We start from the raw sequence: 11,489 nt of genomic DNA on the forward strand, positions 1-11,489 counted from the left end.
GAGATGGGACTGCTTAGTTCTGTCGTAGCTGAAAGAGAAGGAGAGACCGAGGATGTATTTGATTTTATAGGGATTAGCTCTTGACATGTTTGATTCTGACAGGTAGGTGGGTTTTTATAATGTTCAAAAAAAATAATGGACAATCTTAATTTTCAACTTTTTTTACTCTTTTTTTAGAATCTATTGCCTTATTGATGTGATATATATATATATATATATATATATATATATATATATGCTTAGTTTTGTAAAAATAGGCTTTTTGATCATCATATTATGACATGTGAGCAATTATTTATAAGACTTCATATTTAACTTTATAAAAAAAGTTGAAAATTAAGATTGTCCATTAATTTTTTTGAACATTATAGAAACCCCCCCACGTGTCAGAATTGAACATGTCAAGAGCTGATCCCTATAAAATCAAATACATAGATTGCATTTGTACTGTCAGAATTTAAAAATAAAACAAAAAAACCTAATATCATTAAGCACATATGCTCTATTCTATCTATATATACTCATTTTTAAAAGTGGCACTGTCTCAGCAAAGGAAGTCTAAGCCATCTAAAAGCCTTCAAGTATCATTTCTTCAAGTATTTTCTTGCAAATCTTACCCTATAGGTGTGATCGCCATTCCCATGTTTTTTTGCCAAAAAAAAAGAATTTTAAAATTGTTGAATCTCTCTCTCTCTCCACACACTTCGCATTAGATTTGGGTTCATCATGTATTATTTACTTTATACTTTGAACCAATTCACTCGAGTGTAGATATGCTTATTGTAACAATGAATTCACTCTCACCTACACATGCATTTTGAAAGTAGATCGAACCATACCGATGTGTTTAGCATGATTCATTTAGTAAAAAATATGGTTTTAATCTAACAAATTGGTCATCAAACAACCTTTTTGTTAGTTACATTTTATCTTGGTTTAAGCCATGTTCGAATTTCAATAACTAATGGTTAATGAAATATAACTCTTCTAATGTTGAGATTGTTCATGCATGTGATTCAGCAGGAAGCAGGGGACCCGCTGGCTCTGCTTTTTGGTTTTTCTCGTCTTTGTTTTTGGTTGTATTTTTTTCCTTCTTTCTGCTGTCTTATTTCATCGTTTGTTTAGAGTGTTCTCTTATTACTCTGTCCATTGTTACCAACACCTAATTTTCATGTATGAATTAACTTTTCATCTTTCCTCCGAAAAACAAGAAGACAGTCAGATTTACTTGACAATACGGGTAATGAGATATTATTCCTTACTGCTAAATTGTGGTGCTTATTGGTGTGGTTATTATCGGGCCCAAAAACAAGATTGGTATGAGGTTAGGATCCGATCCAGTCTTAAAGAGGAAACACAAACCCAAGTAAAAAAGCAAACAACCATATGACACGAGAATTTTAGGTGGTTCAGTGACTTGTCTACCTCAATGTGAGAGTTCAAGATGATCTTATTAATGAGAATCAATTGCTGTACAAGAAAAATATGCAAAACCATAAAGAAAACACAATCACCTATCATTCAACCCACCGATAGGTTGGATGCGTGCAGTCAAATCGTTTTCTCTCTCTAACAATGATGATCAACCCAAAAACACCTTTAGTCTTCAATGGAGGACAGCTTTCACATGCACACCCTCTCACCTCTCTTGTTTTTCTTTTCTTTTCTCACAATCATCAGCTCTTGCAATACCACCATCACACAAAACGTGAGGTCTCGCCCTCTCTCTCATACTTGTTGAAATAGAAAAGTCACCAATATGAGTTCGGAACAACCCCTGTGCAAGGATGGCGGCCGTCAAAGATCTCCCATGATGGAACCCATTCAAGCCACGTAATGACACTTATAGCTAGCAGTTTTTTTTTTCTGAAATGAGGTATCATTTAGAGGTGTAGACAGAAAAAAGTGAGAAACAGACCACCGATGCATGGGAAAGATGAGCAGAATGGATCCAACTATATGGTTGCTAACGATGCCCAATATACTGACCCCAATCCAGTTGATATCTAGGCATGGCCATTTCATCTCCAATGGTTCCTGTAGTTTCATCTTGATTTTTTTGCATCAGAACTCCAAAGCAAGAATAGGATTCTCTGAAGATTCTACTATTTCTTTCAAGCCAAACACACCTCCAAGATATGATGATCCAACACTTCCAAACATACTTCCACTTCTCACCAAACTGGTTAAGTTCATTAGCAACGATAAGGGATCTTAGGGAAGAGTCCATTTTCAGACCAGACCCTTGTCCCCCCAACCATGATTAGCTAGTTGGTGAGGCAATAACTTATCAAAGAAATGACCAGTAGCTTGTCTACCATGATGATCAACTACAGTTGGACTGAGAAAAATCTCAGGATCTGACAAATCCTATAGCTATTTGAGAGTTGGTACTTGGCAGTACGCTGAGTTTGGTATTTCATTACCAACTTCAAGCTCCCAGTCGATAGAACCAAAAGGGAGTTGAGAAGAGAGATAATGAAGGTGTTCAAAGTTAGAGTTAAGGCAGATTTTTGGCTGCTAATTCTGATCTCATGTCTGGGGAGTCACCATATCTATGCTCCCAAACAGTGGTAGGTGTTGGGGAATTCGGGAATTCCCACAAAACCAACCGATTAGGGGTTCTCAAACAATAGTTGGTCTACATGATCTTAGTATACTATCACGAACAATGATATTTTTTATCTCATAATGTCATTATCTGGGAACTATGGTGTTCACATTCGATTTCTTCATATGATTTCATATTCTTTATAACTTATTGGTTTTCAAGTCTCTCTCTCTCTCTCTCTCATGCATACTGATCGAATGTACAAGTTGGCTTTAGTAAAAGGTAACCTTTTCTCGTGGTGGAGATACATGGTGTACAGTATTCCGGACTGGGACCCACAATGATTGAAAGTTTTTCCTCATAGCCACAAACAAGTACATAGTGAATGATCAGCCGAATTATTATTACCACCTTCCATAATACAACTCCGACATCAACTATAACCCAATAATCGACTCTTCCAAATGACTAAATACCAAATCCTTCCTTCAACAAGACTAAGACATCAGCCAAAAACCATGGTAGATGGTGTAAGGCCAATCAGTTGGTATGGTTGTGGATGGTGGCATGGGGCTCTGCGGCCTTGGCTGCAGGTGTAGGTTCCACTGAAGGTGATGGAGGCACTGGTTCCCCCAAGAGCTCTGCAGGAAGCGGTGGAATCCCTTCAAGATAGAATGTGTAGAAGATCTTGAATGGGAAAAGTAGCTGATGAAGCTTCACTTGTCCATGAGCTCCATTAAATATTCCTGAACCTCCTGTTACTGCTAGGTATGTGTCCTGATAAGTGAGATAGGGACCCTGCATCAAATCACATGATATATTAATGCCTATTTCAGAAGTCCAACCAAATTCTTAAACTGGGGTGTTTCTCTCATCACCCGAAACTTTATTTCATGAACTCCAAAATATCTACTTTCCACTAGGATTAGAAACACTGTACTTCATGAACTTAGTCATGTTTTACTTATTGTCATAAAAAATAAATTACAAAATTCTAAAAAAGAAACGTGGAATAGAATGGCCATGAAGTAGGCTCATGCAAGTTGAATTGTCCCTGCTCCACTAGATCAAATGACGTGAATTATCAAACTCAGAGATTCTCACACTACAAGAAATCTGTGGATTAGCGATGACCTCAATCCGTCGCTATAGAGTTTAGCGACGGATTAACGATGGCTAACTTTCATCGCAAATTTCTAGTCGCTAATTAGCGACGGAAACTATCTGTCGCTAGTTCCATTGCTAATTTGCGATGAATTAACGAATGCTATGATTCGTCGCAAGGTCATCGTTAATCTACGGAGATTTGGTTTGGCGACAAATTTTAATCCGTCACTATTGTGACCAATTTACCACGAACATGTCAACAAGAATCATCTGAGTCCTTGCACTCGCTAAGAATCCGTTCGATTCAGAAAGACCTGAAATTTCAGTCGAGCAGGGAACTGTCCCGGGTTGAAAGGCATCCCATTCCAGAGTCAGATAGAATGCATTTAAATTCAGGAGCTTACTTGTACTGAGATGTGGCCATAGTCTCCGAAATAGAAGCTGAAGATAGCCTCGTATCGGTCACCCTTCCTTTCCGGTACGTGCTGTATGAGAATGCAGATGCCTGCTGTGATTCCGAGTCTCTTCTCTAGGTTGCCATGGTAAAGCTGCACACAGTAATTCATCAAACTTCAATTACCCAACTCAAGAGGGACAGAATACTATTCGAGAGAGAGAGAGAGAGAGGCATGCCTTGTTGGTGAAGGGCACCAAATCACCAAGAGAGTTGACATCTTTTTGACTAAGGCGAAGGTAGGCAGGGCTGCTCTTGTCTCTCTCGTTTATCTCGTACACATGCAGCTCTTGAACACCAGTTGCTGAAACACCACCAACACATCAGATGATGAATATTGGTCATGATGAGCATGATGATGTCTTAAGAACCAGACAATTAAACTACAAAACAAATGATAGGGAATCTCATAACTGATGATGGGAGACAAAATTTACAATTGAAAAATATTTCATGAAGCTACCAAGCAAAACAAGACTATAGCGTTGATAATTGGGGAACATGACAAATTGATGCATATTTTGAATGGGTAGCATGACAAATTGATGCATATCTTGAATCTAAGCAAGAGAAGCTCTATCGACATGAGAATGATCATGATGAATTCTCATCATCATGATAGTGGTGGTGGTGGTGGTGGTGGTGGTGGTGGTGGTGGTGGTGATGATGAGGGATTAACTATTTAAACATATAGTTTCACCCACAACATGCTTGATGATAGTGATGATGATTAATTGTAGTCAGGTAACATAGCTGGTTCCAAAGAGGCAGTGGTCAGGGAGTGAAATGAGTGAGGCAGATGGGGCAACACCATTGGAGGCACTAGGCCTGAGCTGGGTGCCCAAGAAATTGGGTCTAGCAAAACTATACTTGAATCCAACATTGGATGGAGACAATAAAGATGATGGTGATGAGGATGAAGGGGTTGATTTGGTAGCCTTGAGTAGGAGAGATGAAATACCTGATGGGATTGCAGCCATGCTACTCTGATTTTCTCTCTTCCTTTTCTCTTCACTATTGATCAAGAGTAAGGTTAGATCTCTTCCCAAGTTGCTAAGCTAGGGTGCAGGAGCAACACTTAAATAGGAGTGGCAAGGCCCTGTTCCCAGCCATTGGACGGTGACGATGAATTCTACACGTCAAGGTCCACTTTGAACGAGGAACACGTGTGGCTTAATTATCCCACACGGTATTGAACTTTCTTTGTCAGGTAGCTAGGGTGTGGTCCATGGAAAGAGGTCAGCAGGTGGGCTGATTTGACCATTAATATGTTGCCAAATTTTGCAACTCAGGCTAGGAATTGAACCGACCATCAAGTTGGCTTAGAGCCCAGTTTTTGCTAGATAATAAAAGTCGGTGCCTACACAAGGACGACGACTAAAGCTTGGACCAGAAAAAAAACCCTAAAATGATTGTGTGGCCGCTCTCTCGTGGAGCGTTTAAATTGAGGGGCGCAAGTTCGGGATGACTAGACCCAAACCCGGTTTGGCATAGCAGAAAGAGGCCTAGACTGCCGGGCAGGCGGTCTATGTTCAAATCTCATGGGTGTCACTCCTTGCACAAGCCGCAGCGTTGCCTGTCCGCTGTGAGAACCAACAGAAAATGGAGGGCAGATCAGGTAAGTGCGATGTGATTGCACCTGATCTGCCCTCCTATCCATGTGCCATTCACAAAACTGTTACGTTGCTTTTATTTATTGCATAAGATGCGAGCTTCAAGTTTCTCGCATCACAATATAAAAATGAACATGCTGATATAGCCCCTTGCATATGAAAAAATACTGAGCTAGCATCCTTTTTCTATTTTTTTTCCATCACGAGTGAAACAAACATGAAGGCATCATGGTAGGAAAATACCATGCTGGCTCAAGTGGGCCCCAGTTTTTCCCATCAACTGACACTTTTAATGGTCTAATCTTTTTATGCCTCCCCCTCCTATTAAGGGCATGTTTGAAAGCAAGAAAAAATCTAATAGAAAAAAGAAAATTTTGCCTATCAAAAGTATTGATGTGATAACTTTTCCAAATGAAAATTTTTGCTTGTTTGTATAGCATGAAAAAAATGTGAGGGAGAGAAACAGAGAAAGGTGGTTGATCAGAGCCACCAAACCAGAGAAAATTGAAAGTGGTAGTGGTGGGAGGAAGATGAAGATAGAGGAAGCTCTTCCTGTGGAAGCCATGGAATGAGATATATTATGGGTGAATGATTGCCATAATGCAAAAATAATTTTTTATAAGAAGATTTCTTCGACACTCCTAGGTTGAGAAATTTTTCTTATAAAAAATTAGAAAACACTACAAGGATGAGGGTCAATAAAGGCAACTCTTTAATGACGACAAAAAAAATCGCTGCCATTGATCAAGAAGTAATGGTGATATGTTTTATCCCCACCAATTAATTGGTAATAGCAGGGACATAAATATATCGTTGTTATTATTCTACTACAACCATTAATGTTGCGCCTATAGTTTCATCAATAATGGTGATATTGATGTCCACACAAATGCCTTGTCCCTGCACACATCTCGTCATTAAAGATCTATGTATAATGGCAAGATTTTTTGGTTGTTAGATATTGCATTCAAATACATTAATGAACATACTAGACGACCATAATACCTTGCAATAATTGATCAATAAAAATGAGATCCAGATCTTGTCGTTATAGGGTTACTATATAACGATGACAATTATGTCACCGTTATAGAGTGATGTTAAAGCCCCCATTTGACCACTATTTGGAGAAATTTTTTAAGAGTGAGCCCTAATGGGGGCCTCCCTCTCTTTCTCTTTCTCTTTCTCTTTCTCTTTCTCTCTTTCCTCCCTGCTTTCTTGTCTCTCAATCCCTGCTCAATCCAGCGAGTTTCTGTCTCTTCGTTGCTCACTCCGATGACCCACTGCTCGGCTCCCTCCCTTCTCTCTTGTCTTTCAATCCCTTCTCACTCCAGTGAGGCCCTCCCTCTTCGTAACTTACTCTGGTGACCCCATTCTGACAACCTCCTTCTCTCCCTACTCTCTCATCTCTCAATCCCAGCTCCCTCCCTCCCTCTTTGTTGCTAACTCTACAGTTTTGCTCATTGTTGCAAGGTACTATATCTCTCTTTATGAATCCTATGTTAGTTCTTATATGGTATTGTATTTAGATGGTTGCCAAATGGTATTGTATCATTTTCTATTTATAACAAGAATTTTATAATATTGCCTCTTACATTCCCATGATACACTGATTCTAATTGTCCTATAATTTATAATAACATTCTTATATTTTTTTTACTTTTTTGATGATTTGAATTGTCTCTTCAAGTAGAAATTATGTTTTCTAGATGATAATTGCATTGTTATCCTCTTTAATCTTTAGACTGTATTAGTTAAATTTGTTAGAAGTTGTTTGTAAAACCTAAGATTTTTCTTCGACAATTGAATTGAATAAATGATGAATTTTTATGTGTATCTATGACAGTGTAAATTCTTGATTTTGCAAAAATTCTTGATTTTGTAAAAATTCTTGATTTTACAAAAAATCTTGATTTTTTTAAAATTCTTGATTTTTTGAAAAATCTTGATTTTTTTAAAATTCTTAAATTTCTTGATCTTGACTAATTGTGAAATTTAGTCTTCAGTTATGAAGAACATTGAAAGAATAATTATAAAATTAAAAAAATTAAAGACTGAACAAGAAAGTAAACAATTTGAATATTTTTAGATTATGGATATTGGATTTTGATCTAAATCTTAGCATTCAGATCCAATATGAATTTGAAGTAATAATATGGATTAGATTTCATTTAAAATGTTAATTGGATCCAATACCAATGGATTAGACCCTTATATGGAACAACTTATGTGGACCCCATTTGGATCTAAGAGTCTTTGTAGTTTGCAATTCATTTGGTTCTAATTAGAAATTAATTAGGATTTTATTTGGGGAATTAGATTTTTCCAAATTAGGGTGGGACGTCCCATACCTCTTAGAACAATTAGAAAACCCAACTAATTGTTAGTGGTAAGTATGGTGGAAAATTCAAATAAGAAGAGTCTTAATTAACTAAGAGTTTTAAAGAAGATAGTAAACAAATAAAAAAAAATCAAGAGAGTTTCAAGTTTTATCTAGGCTAGGACTCTTCTCCTTCCACAATTTTTTAGAGGGCAGAGTTCTGGCCAGGTTAGAACACTAGCTAGGTTTGAGAGAGGGTTATATAAACCCCTTCTCACATGCCCCCACTCATTCTCACTTGCTACAAAATTTTACTCTCTTCTTGTTTCCTTTCTTTTTTCTCTTTTTTCTCTTTTTTCTCTTTTTTCTCTTTTTTCTCCTTCTTGCTTTCTATTCTTCTTCCTCTCCTATTTATGCCTAGGAGGTTTAGTGTGTGACACTTGAGTAACCATTAAACCTGCAAATTTCATCAAGGTGGTGGTAGTGGTGAGACTATCAGATCACCCAATTTTCTTTCGGTTTAACAGTCTATCGATTATTTCAAGTAAGATTTATATAATTTAAGTTTTGTACATACATCAAGCATCCATATATGCATAATATATTATTTCAGAGATGTATTTGCATTATCAAATCAATCATATATATTTTTTATGAAGATATTGCTTATTTGGATTTGCAAAACATGAATCATGAGTTTTTCATCAAAACATTTTTGAAAGGCATATCTAAATATGATTTAATTGTTAAATCAGGTTAGATTTAGCCATAACATTTTTTTTTGGTGATGTCCATAAGTTAGTCCTTTTGTAATCTGGTTGAAACCAAAATATTAAAGTATCAAAGGTTTTATGGGCTCAGAATAATTTTTAGCAAAAGCATTTTCTGAAAAACTCATGTTTGAGATGACTGTTATATTTTCCCAACCAATTTTTAAAATAATTTTATATCTCTAAAAATATCAATCCAAAAAATTTATATAAAATATTAAGATAATTTAAACATCCAGGACTTAATTTTAGCATCTTGTTTTTTCCAATTTGGCCCAATTTTGATCAATTTTGAGAGATAAATATTTATCCTACCAGAGCTTCAATTTTATGCTCTGGTTACAGGACTGTTTTGACCTATCTTTTTGAAAGGTATAGAAGCCTAAGAAAATTCACTTTGAATAAATTATAAAAAAATTGGGTGAAGTCCAACATATAATACAAAACTGTGTAAAAAGGTTAAGTCAAAAACATTTTTTATAAATCTCACAAAATTCTTTAATTTAAGAAAAATTTTGTGGTTTATAGAATCTAGTTTCTAACTCTGTCATAACATGATTCAGTAGAGGAATTTTTATTATTTTTGTACTCATGATTTTAAAGATTTGTTTGTTGAGTTAAGTTCCTGACAAGTAAGGCAAGCTCAATAAAATTATGAGGGTTGCATATTTAGAATTTTTGGTAGATTTTGTAAAGTTGAGTTAATAGGGATCTGAATTTTCGTAATGACTTGTACATGTGATCAGGCAGTAACATATATGGATTTTGTTGTTTTACTGTTTTTCCTTCATGTCCTGCATATTATCAACATTAAGACATCTTACTCAATCATGAACATAGACCAAGCACTGGAAAAGATTTGAAGTCGTATTTTTGCATGATGTGTTTGGAAAATACTGCAAAAGTTTGGTTGTTATGCAATTTAATTATTTTGGTTGATTCTAAAGAATTGTATTTTCATATGTATGATTGTACTCATCATGTGTAGCTTGCTAAATAACTGAAATTATGCTTTACTTGATGAGAATCAAATGATTTGTAAAAAGAGAATCAAAACCCTGATTTCTTAAAAATCAATTTAGGGTTTTGGGCTCTTTTCTTGAAATTCGGTTTCTATAATTTTTATGCAGCTATTTTTTATTTTTTAAGTCATTTGCAGCATGAATTGAATAAAATTATGTAGATTTATCTTTTGTAAGTTTGGATACATCTGAACATATTTTAAAACATATGAGTCTTTTGATTTGGGTTTATGGAAGCCTTGAGCGAAAAACTGACTTGTGTGTTTTTTGTTGTGGGTTAGTTGTAATAAACTCATTAATTCAATCCGATATCGTTAATATTTTAATTAGGTCTAATATAATGTGATATACTAAAAATTAATACATTAATCAAAGTCGTATAGATTTGCTCGATAAGGGTTTATGGTAGCACTTATCGAGAAAGTCGGGTTTCATGACCCTAATTATGTTTTGATGTTTTCTTTAAAATTTTTATAAATTCAATCTGAAATTATATCAAGACTAATTTAAATACTTATGATTGAGATGATGGTGATTTAAATCATGATTAGTAAGTCATGATTTTGGTGTAAGGATGCCCTATTTTGGCGAAATAGGATGTTATGCAAATTGTGATTAATGTTAATGATTAAATCTACTATCAACAGCTTGACAAAATTTATTTTCATGATAAATTGAGAATGATTATGTTCTTAATTGCAATGAATGTGAATATAAATCTGGGCATGTTTGAATGCAATGTGATTGGCAATGCATGTTTTAGTCATTGTGGTTTCGGGCTACTCTAGCCCTTATCAGTGATTTAAACTATGATTCCTATAATATTATATACTAGTGATGATGATGGATGCTGATTTTTATTCATTAAAATTATGTGATACTGCTTAAATAATTATTAAATAACATATTTACATGATTTATTTATTATAATAATGCATGTTGTGATATGTGATGCAGTATTTATGAAATGCATGAAGGGTGATAGAAATCCCACAGGGTTGTATAGGAATTTGGGTGCTCAATAAAATATTGAATTAAGATCCCAGAAGGAGAACCGTATGATGACTATCACAATGTATTAAACTATATGATAGTTGCATTTACCCATGGCCTAATTAATAAGATAACCTTGAGCAGGATTTCGAGTATGCCTTTACCATGGTGTACTTAACAGAAATGGACCTTTGTCTACCTTAAAGATGGTAGGCAGCATGAACTCTCTGGGTCTTACTTTATGCTTCGAGGGGCAATGCCTCACTGGTCCCCAATCCAGAGAGGTAAAAGTGTTATGACTGCCAAATTTTGTCATAGGTCGGCATGTCCCCGGGTCTTCTACAGAAGTGAGTAATCGATTTGTTATGACTTAAAGTCATTTCTTAAACAGTTTCTCTTGGTGTGATGCCGCTCCTAGGGGACAACTCAATCGATTACTCAAGAAATTAAAATATATAGCATAATAAACACTTGAGTAGTCTAGTTTGTTTCGTAATGGGCCTACGCATACCTAATAGGCTTTTTGGTAATCAAGCACAAATTTAAAATAATTGCTCACTTAAATTTTTTGTAATTTTATATTTGTTCATATGTTGCATACTATAACATTATGCAATCATATCATAACATTATGCAAGAACAATAACATATCATGCATC

At 35.5% G+C, this 11,489-nt stretch overlaps 1 protein-coding gene across 1 annotated transcript; it reads right to left on the reverse strand.

Moving 5' to 3' along the window:
- Window positions 1–2,822: 2,822 nt before the first annotated feature.
- On the reverse strand, window positions 2,823–5,107 carry LOC149815702 (allene oxide cyclase, chloroplastic-like). The gene is made up of 4 exons (XM_089989045.1): window positions 5,074–5,107; window positions 4,292–4,416; window positions 4,063–4,206; window positions 2,823–3,349 (listed from the first exon to the last, which is right to left on the reverse strand). The coding sequence occupies exons 1-4, from the start codon at window positions 5,090–5,092 to the stop codon at window positions 3,092–3,094; spliced, it is 546 nt and encodes a 181-aa protein (XP_089845171.1). The 5' UTR covers window positions 5,093–5,107; the 3' UTR covers window positions 2,823–3,091.
- Between the last annotated feature and the right edge of the window lie 6,382 nt (window positions 5,108–11,489).

The sequence above is a fragment of the Nuphar pumila genome, chromosome 15, assembly GCF_984573655.1.
Source record: "Nuphar pumila chromosome 15, dmNupPumi1.hap1.1, whole genome shotgun sequence".
Taxonomy (NCBI): Eukaryota; Viridiplantae; Streptophyta; class Magnoliopsida; order Nymphaeales; family Nymphaeaceae; genus Nuphar; species Nuphar pumila.

Bases quoted from the DNA above. Each gene is read 5' to 3' on its own strand.
- LOC149815702 (XM_089989045.1), bottom strand. The intron at 4,207-4,291 runs GCATGCCTCTCT...TACTGTGTGCAG, and splicing joins TGGTGCCCTTCACCAACAAG to CTTTACCATGGCAACCTAGA. The intron at 3,350-4,062 runs GTAAGCTCCTGA...GATTTGATGCAG, and splicing joins ATGGCCACATCTCAGTACAA to GGTCCCTATCTCACTTATCA.